General features: G+C 40.2%; 1 protein-coding gene and 1 long non-coding RNA gene across 8 annotated transcripts in view; one reads left to right on the top strand and one right to left on the bottom strand.

Moving 5' to 3' along the window:
• Positions 1-3,108: 3,108 nt before the first annotated feature.
• SPATS2 (spermatogenesis associated serine rich 2) overlaps positions 3,109-20,251 on the bottom strand; it is a 149,901-nt gene continuing 132,758 nt past the window's right edge. For all 3 annotated transcript variants that reach the window (XM_042946429.1, XM_042946428.1, XM_042946430.1), the window contains 5 exons: positions 13,614-13,672; positions 9,957-10,066; positions 6,896-6,998; positions 5,413-5,627; positions 3,109-4,350 (listed from right to left, as the gene is read on the bottom strand). In XM_042946429.1, the coding sequence (XP_042802363.1) occupies positions 4,039-4,350; positions 5,413-5,627; positions 6,896-6,998; positions 9,957-10,066; positions 13,614-13,672 (799 nt within the window). In that variant the 3' untranslated portion in view covers positions 3,109-4,038. The remainder of the gene's footprint in view (positions 4,351-5,412; positions 5,628-6,895; positions 6,999-9,956; positions 10,067-13,613; positions 13,673-20,251) is intronic.
• The window catches only part of LOC122224517, a 97,696-nt gene continuing 95,032 nt past the window's right edge, over positions 17,588-20,251 (top strand). For all 5 annotated transcript variants that reach the window (XR_006204831.1, XR_006204827.1, XR_006204830.1 and 2 more), the window contains exon 1: positions 17,588-17,689. This is a non-coding gene — a long non-coding RNA (uncharacterized LOC122224517). The remainder of the gene's footprint in view (positions 17,690-20,251) is intronic.

The raw sequence follows: 20,251 nt of genomic DNA, 5'->3' as shown, positions 1-20,251 counted from the left end.
GGTATAGTCCTACTGTAAGCCGAGGACCCAGGCCTTAGCATAGTGCTTCTTCCGTTTTACTCATACCAGACAGGATGGCTCTTTCATGCGACACTACCTAGTATTGTTTTATTCAATGCGTCAGTTGCCCCGACTAGTTTATCAGCCCATGAAGGGCTGTATTTTACTTATCTTTACCTCTCCTTAGCTTCCAGCTCAGCAACTGTACAAAGCACAGTTGGTGAGAGTATAAATCCAAGCATCTTTAAGAGAACTTACCAATAACCATATGGCCCAGCAATTCCATCCTAGGAATCTGCCCAATAGATATACTCTCACAAGTAAGAAATGATATATGTATAAGATGCTCATTTCAGCAATACTTAAAAACTGAAAACTATCATTAAAGACTGGTTAAACTAATTATGATGAGTTTATACAATGGGATACTGTGCAACCACAGAAAGAACAAGGTATATTTATGAGTACTGACATGGAAAGAGATCTAAGTGGTGTATATTCTTATGAGGTATGTGTGCTAATATAGAAGATCTCCAGAAGGGTCCACAAGAAACTTAACAGTGGCTGCCTCTGGGGAAGGGACAAATAGTCCAGAGTGGGGTGGAGGCTTATTTTTTACCATATAACCTTTTGAACTGCTTATAGATTTTTTCCTTTTTACCATTTACATATATTGATTTTCTTAAAACAAATACTAGCTATAAAAAGAGGACAAGTGAAAAAAGCAAGCTATAGAGGAGTATGCATAATATGATCCCCATTTATGTAAATGAAAGAAAAATACATATTTGCATGTTTGGATTTGGAAAATTTGTGGAAAGATATATAAGAAACTTATCAGTGATTTCTTCTCAGGAGTGAGACCAGGTAGGAGAGGATTTTTAAATTTCCATCATGTATCCTTTTTAAAGGTTAAAAAGAAAAAACCATACAATTTTTTCAAAAAATGAATTTTAAAAATTGCCATAAATAAGGGGCCTAGGAAGTATTTGGTGTTCCTAATGAAGCCACGCGAATTTAAATTTTCTCTCTCAAGTGGTATACAACTGACAGTGCTAAACCACCTGAAGTTTCAGTCCTATGTTTAGGCTGCGAAAAGGGCAAGACACTGATCTTTAAGAGGAAGGGGAAAGGAAGGGAAATGACAATTAGGCAGGGCACCTCTGAACACAGTGGGCACAGCCCAGGGCACAGAGCCTCCCTTCTCTTGGGAAGCCCAGAGCTACTACAGGGAGCAAGAGATAGGCTGTACAATTCAAACTTAAGATAAGCCTAACCTCAGGGTGCCTGGGTGGCTCAGTCAGGTAAGCGTCTGACTCTTGATTTCGGCTCAGGTCACAGTTTAGTGAGTTCACAGTTGAGTGATCTCACGGTTTAGTGAGTTTGAGCCCCACGTCGGGCTCCACACTGACAGTGCAGAGCCTGCTTGAGATTCTCCCTCACTCTCTCCCTGCCCCATCCCGCTCCATTCTGTCTCGCTCAAAGTAAATAAATAAGCTTAAAAATTGCCTTAAAAAAAAAAAAAAAGATAAGCCTAACCTCTCTTCACTGGAAGAAGGTCCAACTGACAAATTTAGGAGAATATCTGAAACATGAAATCCTAAATGAATTATGGCTTAGACATATTATTTTCAAAAAGAACTATTGAATGCATATAGTATCCTTGTTTTATAAAGACAAAACAAAAAGTTAAAAGCCTATATATGCATGTGTATACATATATATATGTTCTGAAAAAGGTCTATAAGGATATATCCCAAATTATTGAGTAATTACCCCTGAGGAATAGAAAGGGAGGGTGGAAAACTTTAATTTTTTTCTTTTATAATTGCTATTATTTGACTTAAAAAAAAACTTTAACATTTATTTATTTTTGAAAGAAAGAGAGTGTGAATGGGAGAGGGGCAGAGAGAGAGGGAGACACAGAATCCAAAGCAGGCTCCAGGCTCTAAGCTGTCAGCGCATTTTAAACATTTAAACATTTTAAACACTACTTCTGTCATTAAAAACAAAATGTAAAAAAAAAAGTGTAATTTTTAAACTTTTTATGATCATACCAAAACATCTTCAAATATTCTTCTATAACGAGGTTTTAATTTTAACATGAAAATGTTTCATTTTTTTTTTTTTTTAGTAATCTCTACACTTAGGATGGGGCTTGAACTCATGACCTGGAGATCAAGAGTCATATGCTCTATGGACCGAGCCAGCAAGGTGCTCCTCAACTTCAAGGTGGTTTTGACAAACATGCAGCCTCCCATCTTAGAAGGTTGGTTTGCCTGGATACAGGGATAGACCACATTGACCCTTCAAGATCACTTCAATCTCTGGACTTTCTATAAAGTATAGGGAAGCAATTAATCAGAAAAGCAGGGCTTTTCCTGGGTACCCAGCAGGTTGATGGTGTTGGACAAATTCCCCAAAATGAGGGGATCAGCCCTTTAAAATGGCTTCCTAGTATTCCTGGACTACTGTTTTCTTTACTGAAAGACACACACACACACTCACTCTCTCTCTCTCTCTCTCTCTCCCTCTTTCAATCTGTTCAACCAACCTGAACCCTGGCAGCTCAGCTTCAGCCAAAGAGCCAAGGGAAGCCCTGAGGCAGCTAAGTTCTGCACCACTGCCACTTACAGTCTGGGCTTCAGACTCGAGAGAACAAATGCTGGAGAAAGAAAAAGCTCTGCTGTTGCTAAATCATAGATGCTGGGGGTGGGGGCGGGGTGAGGGGTCTGGCCCCACTGCCACCTGCTACATGCAGGAGCTCAATTATACCGTTACACTCACTACTCCTGTCAAGGGACAGGCAGTGGAGGAGAGGGGTTGCTCGGGAGAGCTGCTGGCAGCTGTGGTTTTTCTCAACCGGCAAGCTTCCTTTGGAAAGTCACCGTTCCCTACACTAGGAATCTTTTCCCACAAGGAACAGCTGCATTTGCTCATGCTGGCTTCCGCATTTTCATCTGGTTCTGAAGCTAAGCAGTGGACAAATGACTTAGGTCTCTGACATCCTCATTTAAGCCCCGAACAAGCTGTCCGGGTGACTTCTACCCCACGAGGCCCAAAGGAAACCAGAGAATGAAATGAAGTCATTTGCTGCCGTGAAACAAATGTGGGAACATTATGCAGTTGTTTTTATTTTTCCAACTATAAAGACTGGCAATTTGTTGATGGGTAACACCTTAGATTAACACTAATTATATTGCTATAAATTTGGTTGAGGATAAGAATAGGATTCAGGAACAAGGGAGAACAATAACAACAAAAATCTTCAAACATTCTTGAAACAAAGAAACACTTTTTTTTCCCTTTAATTAAATGCTTCTTTCCCACAGACTTCCCTAGACTGGTTTGCAGTCTAAGGCCATAGGAAACGAGGCTTTGGGCATTCTGAAGAGACTACAGATTAAGCTATAGCGCCAAGCAGGAGACTAAAACCCTGACCTGAGTGTGTCAATCTTAGGCATGTTCTGGGAGCAGAGGCAGATTCTCAAATGTTTCCCAGCGTTCCTTCCTTTTTACCAATTAAATTTCTGCTTCTCTGGTTAATTCAATGTAGTACACAATTCCCTCGCTGCCTTTCCTGGTTATACTGTTGTGTAGAGGGAACCTGCCAGGAACGTGTCGCTTCTGCTTAGGCTGCAAAGGCAACTGGACTAGTTCTGATCCATCTCCTCCTGAGAGCCTCAACAGTAGGGAGTTGCTGAGGAAGGCCTCTTCGGGGAACTGAAAGGTCGGGTGCACTGGGAAGAACATCGCTTACCCTTGGGAAACCTGGCATCGGTTGCCTGTGATTCCTGGTGGAAGTGACCAATCAGACTCAATCCGTACCATTGGGAAAGGTCAAGGGAAAGAACAGCTTCCCCTCCAAAAATGGTAAAGAGGAAATGAGGAGAGAAGAAACCCAAAATATTCAGAATGGCATAAAAAGTGGTATGTGTAAACTTCTTTTTGTTATTACATCTAACTATAAGTTTCCTAAAGTCCAGTTACCAAGTTGAATTGTGTGGGATAGAGGAGAGAGGCCAGTTGGAGCTGCCTTCAAGAGTTCACAGCTTCAAGCTGAGAGGTCCTAGGTTTGCGCTGGGGGAGCCCCTTTTTGAATGAGGGCTTGGGGGGGAAGGGCTCCATGCTGGCTCCAGTTCCATTGGTCCCTGCAGAGTGGGCCTGGCCCCGTTCACTAATGTTTCCTGATGCCTGGGATGGAGCATTCTGATACCTGGAACTAGATGAATACCATGAGCTATTTCTGTAACGACCCACACTGTCATGTCGCGCTTGGTTCATGGGGTCATTCGACTTTTGGCCTTGTGGCCTGTAGCTCTGTCCTCCTCGTCTGTTCCCCGGCAATACCTGAGGATAAAAGAATACAATGTTCAAAGAACTCTGGCATTATGGCACTCTGTCTGTTCCAGTTCAGCTTACAGGAGTATTCTTAAAGCCTAAATTGTGGTATCCCATAGTTGGGACTCAGCTCTCTCTCGAGACTCCCAGAATTCTGTCAGCCAATCCAACTTAGCCCACTACTCCAGAATTCATGTATCTTCCACTATTTTACCCCACCTTTCATCCCTAGGCTCTCCACTGAAGAGGACTTCACTTTTCTTTAGCTGGACACAAAAAGAAAGCTAAGGAGGAAGAAAGAACACTCTTGGGCTGTTACAAGCCCTTTACTGGGCAAGTATCTTATCACATGCCTGAACTCTGAGGACTGTAAGCCATTTGTAAAGATAATGAACACCTGGAATAATAAAATAAACGTCTTTACAATCTGCTTGGCTATACATTATGAAGCACAGATTAAATCATGCAGCTGTGACATTTAGGACATCTCTCACATTACAACCCAGAAAGCTTATGGCATGTGGTTTTATTTTTGTCCTCTACTTCCAATGTAATACCAGTTCTGCAGGATTGCTAACAGCGCTGCCTTGGATTGCTCTTGTGCATCTTCTTCAAACCAAGAAAAGAACCTCTGGATTATGCTTCAACTCTCTGGTGTTTGCCCTCCACCCCACCAGGTTCACTCTCTCTCCCGGATATTTGACGCGGTGCTCCTAGGGAGCTGCTGCTTCAGATGCACTCTGGTGAACCTGCCACTGTGTACTCATCTACCTCGAGATGGGTGCATGACTCCCACAGTGACTAATTACCAGGCGATACTACCTACAATAGCTAGGACTCCCGCCAACATCAGAAAGTCAGCAGTCTTGGCAACAGGAAGTCTAAGCTAGCTGGTGGTTTGGAACAGAAGTACCAAATGCTTTCTCGGGAACTAACTGGGGCTGGAGGGATTCAAAATAGGTGTGGAATGGCCATAAAGAGAGGAAGGTAATGTACTGAGCTGTCAGCAATTAAACTGTGACAGTCTGGTAACTTTTCTCCATAAGTGGCTTGGTGTGGAAGCTAGGTTACCTCTCGATGAGGCTGGTAGGGCCGGCCACTGGAGTTTGCTATGGGTGCAGGAGTCTCTCCTGGTGCCGAGTTTTTCTTGTTAGCACTTGTAAGGCTGGGAGCAGAGGCACAGGTGGAAGAGGAAGTGGCAGAGGCATCACACGGGCTACTCAAGGACATAGATGGAACTGTGCTGCATCGGGATCTGGTTGAGTAGCTGTTCTTTGGATGGGACACTGGACAGAAATAGGAGAAATAGGTTGTCATAGGACAGAAGAGCACGATGGTAAGGTTTTCCCTATTTCTCCACTTCACGATAAGCAATTTGAGACAAAGAACTGTCTACTGGAGTAGTTGTAAAGATAAGCTTATAAATAAAGCAACAGGAAGCAAAATCTCCCTTCTGCCCTCTTCCTCCACTCCTTCCAAATCCCTATTGCTTTTTTTTTTTCCTTTCAAGTTTTTATTTAAATTCCAGTTAGTGAATCCCCCACTGCTTTGTAAAGGAACTCTTAGAGGCAGGAGAACAGCGTAAGATCGGAGTAGTCATTCCCCCACCAACTCATGACTTCTCGGCATTTCCTACTAAACTCCTGGCTGCGGCTCCAGCAGCTGACTAAGCCTAGGAACAATAGTATGGGCCATATGTTCAGTTTCCTATGAAGGAACATTCTGAAGTACAGACTTCACAAAGAAAGAAAAAGGTAAATAGAAAGCTAAATCCCTTTTTAAAAATTTGAATGATGCAAGGTATAAATAATCAGGATTAAATATGAACAGAACTAGTCTTTATAATAAACATGTATCTTCCCAAGGTTCTTTCTGCAAAAATAATCCTCAACTCAAAATATCTGAAAAATAGTAATATATTCACTTCAAATTTTGTCAAAATTCAATGGCTTAAAACTACCCCTTATTTTTTTTTTGGTTTTAAGTCTGGTCTAATGTTGAGTTCACAATCACTGCTCTAGGTCCGACCTTTCACTTTTATACTGACAGAGAAAGAACAAAGGACCTGAGCTCAGGGTTTGACTGGTGTGCCCCATAAGCTCTCACCTTAAGGACACACCCCGCCCCCGGCCTTAAAGCTATTATTTAAGCACCTATTATGTGCCAGGAAAGGTAGGTGTTATTATCTCCATTTGGGAGAGGAATAAAATAAAGTTCTGAGAGGTTAATGTAAAGGCAAGGATTCCAGCTCGGTCTGACTCAGAGCTCCCGCTCTTTACACTATGTATCACACACAACTCAACCCAGCAGAAAAGGATGAAAAAATAACATTGCAGATTTAGGGAGCCAGAAAATGCCCATCCTTTAAGCTCAAAGAATCTGCATCCTGTGACTTCTTAAGTATCTCAGAACTGCTTTTCACAAAAGCATACAAAAACACAAGAGGCATTAAAGCAGAATCAGTGGAGAAGCCAAGCCAAAACTTTAGTCTCAGATCAGGAGACGGAGTCCCCTCCTCACCATCTCCAGCGCCCAGAATCTCTCGCCATCCTACCTTGTCCAAATGACTCAATGTCCTTCTTCAGCGTCTCTACATCACAGGTGAACCGAGCTACTCGTCCCAGGTCCTCATCGTATTTACGCTCACTAACAAAGTGCTGGAGAAAGGACAAAGAAAAGCCTCCGGGTGAGACAGGTGATATACATGGAATCCATGGCTTCTTATAAACAGATGAAAAAAACTATTTTCCATTGTCTTTTTGTTGCTTCAAATTTTACTAAATGGCCATCATATTGCCTATGCCAGGTGACTGATGGAATTCAGCCATTTTGCTAAGGTTCAAAGGTAAGTCTGTTGGGGAGCTTTATGAAATGCTACCTGATGGCCAAAGCCCATCAGAGATGATGAAGAGAAATTGTAACGAAAGAAGAAAAAGTTTCCAGTAGAGGGCCATCTTTCCACTGTTGGCTACTCTCCACATTGTTCCATTTTATACAGAAGCAGAGGCAGCAAAAATGCTCGTACGTTACAACAATGATTCCATGTAAATAGAGGGCTTGGTGTTCTTTAATAGGAACCTCCTTAGGCAACCCACTTCATCCCTTTATAAAGTAGGATTTGTTAGTCCTTGAAGTGGGGACAACTTCTTGAGATGGAAAATCATTCATGTGAAAATCCAACCTTGCAAATGAGAAGGGTTTATGCTGCAAGTAATTTAATCCTTTTAAGCAGACTGAGCTGAGACATAACCAACCCCTTGGGTCAAAACTAACTATCATGTCAGGAATAAAGTGCTTCTGGGGGTGTCTTTAAATAAACAATTTCCAAAGTAGCCTGGAATCTTTTTTTTTTTTTTTTTTTTTTACCCCCAGATGAAAAGGAGGCAAAAAGGAAAAGTTAAAGGCCTACATATCATTTACAAGAATCAAACTCCTCAGAACAGTCCTCTAGCAGGTGGTCTAATTCCACTTTGGATTTTCAAGGGGTATAATCAAAAACATCAGAATCCTTGGGATGGATCTAGAAGCAGTAGATGGTAAAGGAGAAATCAAAATTCCCTGTGAACCCTGAAGTCCTGAGAGTACACTGTGGCTCAGGAAAGCACATGAACCTCTGTAACATAGAGCCTTCAGACATGTAATATCAGTCTGAGAGTAATTCTGAAACAAATTCTAGGGTTTGTTGAGCCAGAGACATAACAAGAATGACGGAAATAACATGATCTGGAAATAAGACATTTAAATTGCACAGCACCCACTTCAGTACACTGAATATGTGGAGAGAAACAGATCCTTAGTCAGCCTGCAGAAATATTTCTAGCAGCTTTTCAACCACGTGGGAAGGAGAACAGATGAAGCCTGTGAGAGCCAGGATTCTCATCTAATTCCAAAGGGGTTTCCGGCTTCTCCCAGATAGTTGAACAAGACTGACTGGCATCTTCATGTCAGTGAAGAAGACTTTCTATAATTTTTAGTATTATAGTTCTAGTTAATCAGAAATGGTAATTTCATACTGGCATCGTTTTGCTATTTCACCCCAATAGCATCTAAGGGGAGAAGTGAAAGACTGAGTGTGAAAGACTGGGTCAGAACGATAAGGATACCTGGAAGGTCTTAGATGATTTCCCATCTAGGTTTTTATTTTACAAAGGCTGTTATATAGCCTGTGCAGCAAGTATTCCTCTTAAGTATGGCAAGAAGTCTCATGTGTTCAGAAAGAGCAGAGGTTAGGGCTCAGGAGTAGGAACAGCCAACTCCTCTTCTTCACACAGCTAACGGTTTATAAACAATTATTTAGAATTCCAGTGTCCACAACTACCCGCAAATATCCCAACGTCTCTCAGGTCTCCATGCTTAGTCTCAGAAACATTGTTCTTTATATAAGAATTTTAAATGTATGAGGGGCGCCTACGTGGCTCAGTTGGTTAAGCGTCTGACTTTGGCTCAGATCATGATCTCACGGTACGATTTGAGAGTTTGAGCTCTGCTGTTGGGCTCTGTGCTGACAGCTCGGAGCCTGGAGACTGCTTCAGATTCTGTGTCTCCCTCTCTCTCTCTGCCCCTCCCCCACTTGTGCTCTGTCTCTCTCTCTCTCTCTCCCCCTCCCACTCAAAAAAGAAATAAACATTAAAAAAAATTTTTTTTAAAGAATGTAAAATACATGAGTGTCGAACCTAAGAATCTTCACAAACAGATACAATACAATCAGTATCTCAAGTTGCTCATTTTTCTCTTCTAAAATCAGAATCAACCAACCAACCATTTCAATATTTACTGAATCCCTACTACATGCCAAGGCACTATGCTAGACACTGGAGGCACACTGGTTCCTGCCACTGTAAAGTTCACAATCTAGTTGGGAAGACAGATCAGTCAAATGCATATAAAATGATAACTATGCTATGAACATACAAGATAGGGGGCATGACATGAAAGTTAAAAGGACGAGCAGGTCAGTTATCTGTGTGCTGGGAGTAGTTGGGTGGGGCGTTTTGTACAGATCAAAAAGCATACATATAGCCCTCCAGCAGGAGGGAAGAGACTATGTTTGTGGGAAGGAGAAGCAAAGATGGCCAGAGAACAAGGGGAGTACGGTGTGAAATAAGATGGTGGCAGAGCCGGACCCTGCAGAGCCCTTAGAGGCCGTGTTAAGGATTACAGTCTTTATCCTAAAAGCAGTGGGAGGTTTGAAGCAGTTTAATGAGGTGTGAGAACAGATATGGAGAGCTGGGAGGGCAGGGCAGTGGCAGAATAGACGGGTGGAATCAGTTAAGAGGCCATTACAGAAGTCCAAGCAAGAGACAACAGTAGCTGGATCACGATGGTGGTGGTGAAGATTGAAGAGAAAAGGTCAGATCTGAGATTTGGGAGGAGGTCAAACAGACAGGGTCTGCTGACAGATTTAATATGGGAAAGGAGAAATTCCTAAGGCTTCCAGGTTGGACACCTGGATAGATGACAGTACCATTTACAGAGAAAGGGAACATGGAAGACGGTTAGCTTTGAGAAGGGAAGATCATGAGTTCAATATATTAGATATGGCGATGAATTATGGAGATTTGCTGCTTCAGTCCCTGAGGGTAAGAAGAAAGGCAGAAAGGAGAAAGAAGTTTTACCTTGATATCAGCTCTGAGCTCAACCAATTGCTCCTCTGACATTCGAACAGCCACATCAGTCATCTTCTTTAGAAGTTCGGCTTTCTTTTGTCGGCTGAGCAAAATTTCCACTGTGGAGGAAAAGAGAGTAGGACTCTTATCTTCTGCTAAATAGGATAAAGGAGAATTGGAAATATGGGCCTTGCAGTACATATTTGAACAGCCAAAGGCTTAGCTGCCCACCAATCCAGAAAATGAAAATACCAAAGGTCCAGTTTCCAGCTTCTTGAGGGACTCTGAAGGCAGTTAAATGGTAAACACTTTTTATGAACCATAAAGACTCATAAATCATTTGTTATTTCTCTTTCTTCTCTTTCCAGTCAAAAAAAATTTTTTTAATCAAGAAACATATAAATTAAAACAGAAATAGGTACCCAGGGTAAAAAAAATTCACCTAGAATAAATGGGTATAAAATGAAAAGTAAAAGCATCCCCCCTACTTCTGACAGCAAATATCTCTCTCCCTTCTTTCCCCTCCTTACAGATAGGAGTATGTCATATATGTGGTCCTTTCCTTTACCTAAGCTATTTTTACTTGACATACCTTGAAGTTCATTGCCTATTAATACGCTGGCTCTCCTTCACTGTTTAACAGCCACATGGTTTTCTACTACTTAGGTATACTACAATTATTTACTAAGTCCCCTAACGGTGGATACTTAGGTTGTTGACAGCCTTTTAAGAAGTATAATCTTTGGCATGCTCCCAGATGTATAACTCAGATATGGCCACAGAGGATAACAGACAATATGAAAAAAAAAAAAATCTCTCAGAGCAGAGAACCAGGGGTTACAGAGGATGTGAGCCAAAGAAATCCTCCAAGGAAGCAGAACTAGGTGCTGCCATATGAACGAAGGCGTTATCTCTGCCACAAGGCCAGGGATTCTGCTACTCCTGCCCAGTACAATTTGATCATTGTTTTTCCAGGTGGGAACTTTTTACTCTAATTATGCTCTTCTTTATATAATATTGGAGGAAGGGGCATTTAACTTTTCCTCTAGTTCATGGGACCCCAGACCACAACATGCCATTTCCAGATCTGTTGAAAGATCTGAAATGACCCCGAAGCCCTGGACTTTCAGCTAAATATACTAACTAGATGAGACTTTGGAGGTGTTGTCATTGAGGAGGAGAGGAGTGTGTTCTCATTTTTTAAAAAAGAGGATATCGGGTAGCTGAGGGGTGGACAATAGCAAAAAGACTGTTAGCAACTGCATATCCATTCTCCTCTTTTTCCTATCGGAAGTCCAGTGTTTTGGGTACCAATCTGCTTAAGTAAAAATCTACATTTCCTGGCTTTGCTGGATAAGACAGTCGTGTAATATGGTTTAGTCACTGAGATCTAAGCAGAACTCACAGGGAGAGGTTTACAGGAGTCCTAGCCAGCATGTAACATATTGCCTCTCCTCAACTGGAGACTTAGCAGGGATCTTTTGACCATAGGTACACTCTAAGGATGGCTGAGTATAAAGACAGAGAAGCTCGGGTCCCTCATGTCATTTTGGAGACGCCCTGCCAGCCCCGATCACTTACCTCTGGATTTTTCATTTCATGAGAGAAAGAAATAAACTCACATTTATTTAGGCCACTCTGTTGCATGCAGTCAAACTCAATTCCTAACTGTTATACATAGAATCCTGTAACCCACTTAGAAATCAGCCAAATTTATGTTAGAAAATAACTAGAATTTTCCAAGACTACATCAGGTATTCCAGAGAGTTGAATGCCTTTAGCAAGTTTACTTATTATCCTGATTGTCACGGATATACCACCCACGGGCTGCCCTCCCCACATGAGCTTAATTAATAAGCACACACTTTCCCAGTAAGTGAGGGATATGCCTACAAAAATTTCTTGACACTAAGGCCCAATAGTTACAAATGATCTACTGGTCTGGCTCCCAAGATAAAACCTGTCTGCCATTTTGTGTCAAATCCATTTGCTCTCAGGAATCTGCATTCTAGGATTCTAAGACAAAACTACAGATCCCATCATGGAGGAAATGTGTCACGTCAAGAACTCCACACAAATCAGTGGACCCAATTACACAACTTTGGACAAGACACATTTTCTCCAAAGGACTCATTTCTTCATTTATTTAAAAAAAAAAAAAAAAAAAGGAAAACCTAATTACCTCATAAGGGTAATATGAAGATCATAGAGAAATGAATGAAAAAACTCTGAACTGTGAAGTACTATGAACATATAAATCAATAAAACTATTAAACGTGTAAGAAAAAAAAGAAGCACCTTCTTGACAGTATTGGTAAATGAATAATTACATTTACTAACACTGAGATCCAGGATTTTAGCATGAAAGAAAGGAGATACAGATATACAACTGACAAAATTAAGTAAAACTGTAGCTCTTAATTTGATAAAATAAGATTTGCCATGAATTGATAATTGGTTGAAGCTGGACGGTAGCAGTTAATTATATTAGCCATTTTGAAATGTTTGGCATTTTCTATAAAAGATATATTTTTAAAAAGCACCTTCTCAAAAGTAAGGACTACGTCTTCTTACTAGCTTTATTTGAAACTTTATGCTCAAAATAGAACACACAGTACACGAATGGACTGAAATGGTCACATTTAGAAATTTCAGGATATACCACTCAATTTAAATGAATCTCACCTCTGAAAAACAGTGGACAGCACCTGTTCAACATTTCAGGTCAAAACAGATCAAAAGAGAACTCAGCTCAGTGCCTCCTCTGGCCCATGAGCATAAACACAAATGGTTTAATTGTGAGTCATCACCTCAACCTATTGCCATTCGTACCAGTCTGAGAGCAGGTTAAAAGAAACAACCCTCCAAATTACAAATCTAGCATTCAAAGCATGAAGGTCAAACCTGCTGCTGAAAAGCCCACATCAATGCCATTGTAGAAGCTGTAACAGATACTCCCTTCTTTCCATACAGCTGTGTATCTTGTACCTAACCCTCAACAGGAATGACAAAAAACAGGTATCTGGTTCTTTTGTTACAAAACCCCACAAATTACCCAAGTTAGACTCTATTCCTCCAGAATCTATTTTAGTAAGCTTTCATGGAATCCTAGTCATGGTATCCAAAACCCTCATTTCATTGACTTCCTCTATCTAATGATAACAGACACGGAGTGAAGACTGTTCTACAAACTGAGAAAACCAAGAAAGTTCTCAGATAGGTAATGACAGTGATGCATACACTAAGTTGTGGGCAAGCTGGTGAAGTTAACTCTGATTATGCCAAACATTTTTTTTTTCCAAGTAGAAAAAAAAAACCCAATGGAATTATTCAATCACTGGAAGTAAAACCCAAAACAAGACAAAACCCAGGCACCTGGCAAGGATACTTTATTTTCCTAAGATGATGTTGTGGTGGCAAATACCATGATGCAGTCCCTCAGACATTGAACATTCAAAATATTAACATTCAAAAATATTAAAAACCAGATTCTTGTAAAGTTGTTTCACCTGACAGGATTCATATGCCAGGGCAGTACAGCTTCTCAAGATTCTTCAAATAAATATATAAACTCCTACAGTGACATTTATATTGAGCTTTTGTTATGAGGGTTGAAAGGCAGATAACTACTAACTGGTAATAGCTTTAACTACAGATCAGTCTTACTTGCTTCAGCTTTCACTTTGTCCATTTCAGCAAGCAATGCCACTTCTCGATCCATTAAACTAGGAAAAGATGACAAAGGGAAAAAAGGTTTGATCAGAAACTCAAACAGAAATAGCACATTGTTAACAGAGGAGACAGACTTATGAGTTGGTTCACTGAAAGCATACTACAAAGTAAACCCTGTGTGGACCACATACAAATTGTCTTACCCTCAGCAAAGGACATTTTAAGGATTCCAATAAATAGACCTAATTCCCTTTTGTTTCTTTTTTTTCTTTAATTCCCTTTTATTTCTGTGTATTACAGTAAACCAGTAGCTAGAAGTCCAAGAATTGAGAACCAGTAGGTGGCAGTAGCGAGCTACAGAACACTTCTAGCTAAACTGTGCTAAAGCAAAAGTTCTGGAAGTTACGTATTTCCACATACAAAGTCACATATTTTTTATTTTATATTTTGGTCTATAAAATCAGACAGCTTTGCTTCTAATACATTTTACCAGGCAATATCCGTACTAGGGCATGGTAAATTTATCCACAATTAGGATTTTGTATATTCTCAACACTTTACCACAGTTGCACCAAGTCCACTGGCACTTTGGTCTATTTTGTCAAAGGTTTTATTTAAACTCCAGTTAGTTAACATACAGCATAATAGTAGTTTTGGGAGTACAATACAGTGATTCAACAATTCTTTTTTTTTCTTTTTTGATTCAACAATTCTTATTTTTTTAATGTTTGTTTATTTATTTATTATTTGTTTATTTATTTATTTTTATTTTTCCGAGAGAGCACAAGCAGGGGAGGGGCAGAGAGAGAGAGGGAGACACAGACTGCAAAGCAGGCTCCAGGCTCTGAGCTGTCAGCACAGAGCCCAACACAGGGCTCGAAGTACCCAACCTGGAGATCATCACCTGAGCCAAAGTTGGACACTTAACTGACTCAGCCACCCAGGCGCCCCTTGATTCAACAATTCTGTACATCACCCAGTGCTCATCACAACAGGTGTCCTCCTTAATCCCCATCACCTGGTCAGCCCATCCCTCCCCTCTGGTAACCATCAGTTTGTTCTCTGTAGTTGAGTCCGTTTCTTGGTTTGTCACTCTCTCTCTCTTTTTTCCCTTTGCTCATTTGTTTTTGTTTGTGGCACTTTAGTCTTAAGGAGGCAGAGTAGTTAAAAGACATATATACATTGTGCTGGTTTCAGGTAAACATTTAATAATCCAGAAAAAATGAAATCAAAGGTTTCTGATAGGCTTTCTACAGAAAATGAACGTCAAATGGGTACTGAGAATTTTCTCCACTGCAAATGTAAATGGCACGTAAAGCTTTCTATGTTCTTGTAAAAGAGCCCACTACCTTCAACATATAGAAAGACAGTAGTTTGCCTTAGTCTGCAACCTCTGGATACAAGTAATTTTCCTTACTGTATCAGTTTTACTCAGTGGTGAAATAAAAATCTAAAATTTTGATACTTGCCCAGACATGAAATGTTCCAACTCTCTTTGAATTTTCTATTCATTCTGATTTCCCCTTTTGCAAAGGAATAGATCTACAGGGTTAATAAAAGTTCTACTCTTGTTTCTGATTGTAAAACTAATCATATATACACACATACATAAACATATACATATACATATATATGAATGCTGACTCAATTTAGCTCAATATTTAGTGATGTTAGCAGAAAGTAGTTAATACAGGGACTATAGTATGAGGTATACAAAAAAAGATAAGGCAGGGTCATTTTCTCAAGGAGGAAATTCCTTTATATGAAGTGCCAGAGAACACAGGTTTGATAAGAATTATGTATGATGTGGGGCACCTGGGTGGCTCAGTTGGTTAAGTATCTGACTCTTGGTTTCAGTTCAGGTCATGATTTCACAGCTCGCTGAGTTTGATCCCCACCCTGGGCTCCATACTAACAGAGCAGAACCTGCTTGGTGTTTTCTCTCCCTCTCCCTCTCCCTCTCCCTCTCCCTCTCCCTCTCCCTCTCCCTCTCCCTCTCCCTCTCCCTCTCCCTCTCCCTCTCTCTCTCTCTCTCTCTCTCCCTGCCCCTCCCCTGCGTGCACGTGCACACTCATGCTCTCTAAAAAAAAAACAAAAAAAAACAAAAAAACATCATTATGCATGATGTTAATAAATAGACTTGTAATGAAACAAATTTGGATGGCATATTAATCCAGAAGCACCAGACAAGAGAGAAGATCCAACTATTGTAGGGTAGCAATACTCTGCTAAGAAAGCATTCTCCAAACCTTGGCAATACTTTGCTCCGAGAACTCTAGCAGCATTTGGAATACCTAAAAGCAAAACAAAAGCACAACTGAGACAGGAGCTGCCAGGCCTCAATTTTGACCCTACCTCCTTTCTGTTGCTGAATCACCTTAAGATGCAGACGCTGTGTCCACCAGATGACAAATTTGTCTCTGGCAAAGCTTGTAAAATATTTATTAAGACTTCCGCAAACAAGTAAGCTTTTTGCAGCTTACAATCTTTATTATGAAAAAGTAGAATGTCACATGACACGTTTAGCAAGAAAAAAAATTCTGCATCATCACAATCAGACTTTTCTGTGGCAGTAGGAGCTACGAAGTACACTGTGTTGGATTTTTTCCCCCTGTAGGGATGACTGGAATCCATTTAAATAAAGTTTGTTTTTTGATTGACTCACTGGTGATCGTAAGAAATTCAGAGGCAGTGTATGAACAACCATCTGCCCATGCCATTAAAAAAAGTGCATATTTTCGTGCCCAAAAACCCCACTATAAAAAGCAGTAAGTGCTTCTATTTCTTGTTTGTTGTCTTGCCATCTATTGATAACATCTACAAAAGGTCTTATGTCATCAGCCAAGTATTAAATAGAGCAATCTACTGGTTAACTGAGGCTGTTGGGATATTTTCTCAGAGAAAAGCCTGATGAACATTTGCAATTTTCCTGAAGATTTTCACAAGTCTTTAAAACACAAAAATGAATATGAGGCGCCTGGGTGGCTCAGTCGGTTAAGCGTCCGACTTCAGCTCTGGTCTTGATCTCACAGCTAGTGAGTTCGAGCCCGTGTCAGGCTCTGTGCTGACAGCTCAGAGCCTGGAGCCTGCTTCCAGTTCTGGGTCTCCCTGTCTCTCTGCACCTCTCTTTCAAAAATGAATAAATGTTAAAAAAGAAAAAAGTAAAAAGTTTAAAGAAAAGCACAAAAACAAATAAATGCTAAAATATAAATGCCTGATAGTTAGCTTTTGTCATTGTAATGTTAAGTGCCTGACACTAAGCTTTGATTGTCCAGACCTCCATTTCAAAGACATCTCAGATAAACAGACTGCCAGCTGCACAATAAAAAGTCAGGCTACCCCACACAGGAAGTTCCTCTTTTAGAAAGCCCTGAGTGACCCATATAACTTGAGTGACCCTACTTTCCCTTCCCACGCTTTAATTCCTGCTCTTATGTTTTAAATTCACCAATAAAGAAAGAACCCACAAAACCTTAGGTAACCCACCATCACCTGCAATAAAGGCATAACCCCAGTCTGAGCTCTATTTAAGCACCCTGTGCTGTATGGCACTGGACGTGCCATGTCCCCTCTAGGACATGTAAGTAATAAAAGCTTGTTTTTTTCCCAAGATCCCTGATGGCAGTTGTTGAGGTGTCTTACAATCCTAAGAACCACCAGGGCTGATCCAGCCACAACGCTAGCTCAAATATGGCCTCATTACAAGTAATATGCGGCCCAGGTGAATGCCCCCCCCCCCCCCGGGCGTTTGTAGCTGAGAGCATCGCCATAGATAGGCCAAGACTGACCAAAGCAATATAATAATAACTTGCCTCCTAAAAGTACATCACATAATGTACTGCAACTGTGTAGAATGACCATATCTTTAGGTCATCAATGCTAAAGCATTTTAGAGGTGGCATGTCATAATGCCTGCAGCTTTCAAATGGTTCCACCAAAACACATCACACACACACACTCTGTACCATCCTTCCATGTCTTTTGTCTCTTTGAAAGTTTTCATAATAAAAAGTTGAAATAAGTGCATCACAAATAGAAAAGGTGGGAAGAGTTCAAAAGTGGACAGTAGGGTAAGCATGAAGATAAACAGCAGAGGCTTTTTCTTTTTACGATTAAAAACAAGAGTTTATCGTAATATTGCTTTCTAACAATGCGGAAACTTAAGCTCAAGTTTTTCATCTGTTCCTCAGCTAAACGATGGTCTTCATATAGATCTGTGGCCAAGAGATTCAAAAGTACCTGTGGTTTGAGGTAACAGTTTTTAGAGGCCATAACTGCAAGCAATGAGTCCTCTCAGAGAGTGATGAAAAGCTCATTCAGACAGTCAGACTTTCTGTTACCTTGCTCGTGCCAATACACAAGGACACTGAGCTTGCAGTTGCTGTCTCAAGGTTTTCCTGAATGGAAATACACCATAATCAGCATCTGATACACTGGATTCTGAAACTGCTAATGAAATTCAGCTAAATATTGCGGGGTCTTAGACACTAGGTCTTATTAAGCCTGCGCCTTATAACAGTGTAGAGAATTTCCACATCATTTCTTCAGTCATGAAAGATGGTTTTAGATGACTTGTCACTGCCACTAAGGGAAAAGACTGGTAAATGAATGTTCTGTATTGCCTTCCTTCCTTACTAGGACTTTTTACTATCTTCACATTTGTTTAATTTATTCTAAAGCTTCTATGTAATTTATTTAGTTGCTCAGAATAGTCTTGCCTGTAGTACTATTCATATCTCTAAGATATCGTACATGTCCATCATTTGAAGCAAGCCCTTTAATTAACGCATTTAACATGTAGATTATTGATTCTAGCTATTGCCTTCAGTATTCCTTGGTACCAAAAAAATGTTAACTATCATTTGTTTATGGTTGCTGCATTAGAAGACAATGTTATGGGGTGCGTAGGTGGCTCAAGTCGGTTAAGCATCCGATTGTTGATTTCATCAGCTCTGGTCATGATCTCACGGTTTTTGAGTTCAAGCCCCACATCGGGCTCTGTGCTGGGAGCCTGCTTGGAATTCTCTCTCTCCCTTTCTCTCTGCCCCTTCCCTGCTCGTGAGCTCTCTCTCTCAAAATAAACAAATAAACATTAAAAAAAAATTCTTTTTTAAAGAAAATAATGTTATAATGGAAACACATCTCTGGCAATTCCACAGCCAACTATTTCAAGGGATAATACTCTATCTAAACCACTCACTAATGTTAGAAAATATTTGTACCCGATTATATTTGCTGAAAACCTAAAACTTATTCATTCTAACACCTCTAGCCAATCAAAGGAGAAATCCAAGCAAAGCCAAAGCAAACACCTTTACTTCTCTGAGGACATTTCCCTCTTCTCATAAAAACAATCAAAAGAGGGGCGCCTGGGTGGCTCAGTCGGTTGGGCGGCCGACTTCGGCTCAGGTCATGATTTTGCGGTCCGTGAGTTCGAGTCCCGCATCGGGCTCTGTGCTGACAGCTCAGAGCCTGGAGCCTGCTTCAGATTCTGTGTCTCCCTCTCTCTCTGCCCCTCCCCTGCTCATATTCTGTCTCTTTCTGTCTCAAAAATAAATAAACGTTAAAAAAAATTAAAAAAAACAATCAAAAGAGGGAACAGTCAGTAGTTTTTATTAGCAGAAAATTAATGATGCTTCATATGTTTTGTAGAACTCCATACTCCCGGCACTTGGCCTTATTGGAGTATGGTACACGTGCATAGGCTCAAAACAAAAACAAAAAACACCAGTAAGTCAGGTCATCACACAGAGTTGAACAACAGTGGTAAAATTAACTGAAAGAACTAGCTTATTAAATCATATTTGGATCTTATCAAATCAGGAGTCCTCACAAAGCATGTAGACATGCGATTTCATATTTTAAGAGTCTGAAGTAGCTTGTAAGAAATTAGGATGTGAATATAAGCTGTTCCTTTGGGACTGTTCTTTTCCAGTGGTCAAAAGTATCTCAGTTCTGAAGTGATATTACAGACCATATGACTCGATGATATTTTACAATATGTTTAGGAAAAAAAGAACCAGTAGCAATCTAGATTACCAAGGAGTTTATTGTTCAAGTTTCTAGTTGGTAAGGAAAAATTGTTAGTGTTAAGCCATCTAGAGAGTAGCTGGCTACATCCTCACTTAAAACTGTGGGTTTTTTTTATCCTCTCTCTCAAATTATGACAGTAATGTCTAAAGGGCGACATATATAGACTAGAAAGGCAAAGACTAAAAAATAAAGGCAAACAGAGATACCTGATAAGACAATGAAAAAGAAAGCAGGGTATAGTAGAAAAGTGTCACTTAATACCAAGTATGTTTGGGCAAATTAGTTTTTACTGTGTCCATCTTTTCTTATCTATAAATTGGGTATAATAGTTATACAGATTAGAAACATGTGCATAAAAGCTTCTGACATGCAATAATGGCTCAATAAATAGCCACAGAAATTATTATTCAAATATCTGTGTTCATCTTGACTTCTCAGTTCCAGCAGAATATCCATTTAGTAAAATATGTTCATATTAACTTTGGTAAATCATTATATATACCAGATCCATTGTCTAGAAATTCTTAAATGAACACATACACATATTAGCACAGTGTAAGCAGTTACAGAGAGGTGAATCAAAGAAAACTTTAAACGAA

Source organism: Panthera leo, chromosome B4 (genome assembly GCF_018350215.1).
Source record: "Panthera leo isolate Ple1 chromosome B4, P.leo_Ple1_pat1.1, whole genome shotgun sequence".
Classification (NCBI taxonomy): Eukaryota; Metazoa; Chordata; class Mammalia; order Carnivora; family Felidae; genus Panthera; species Panthera leo.
Note: the sequence above shows the minus strand (reverse complement) of the source record. Positions and strands in the feature narration are given on the sequence as shown.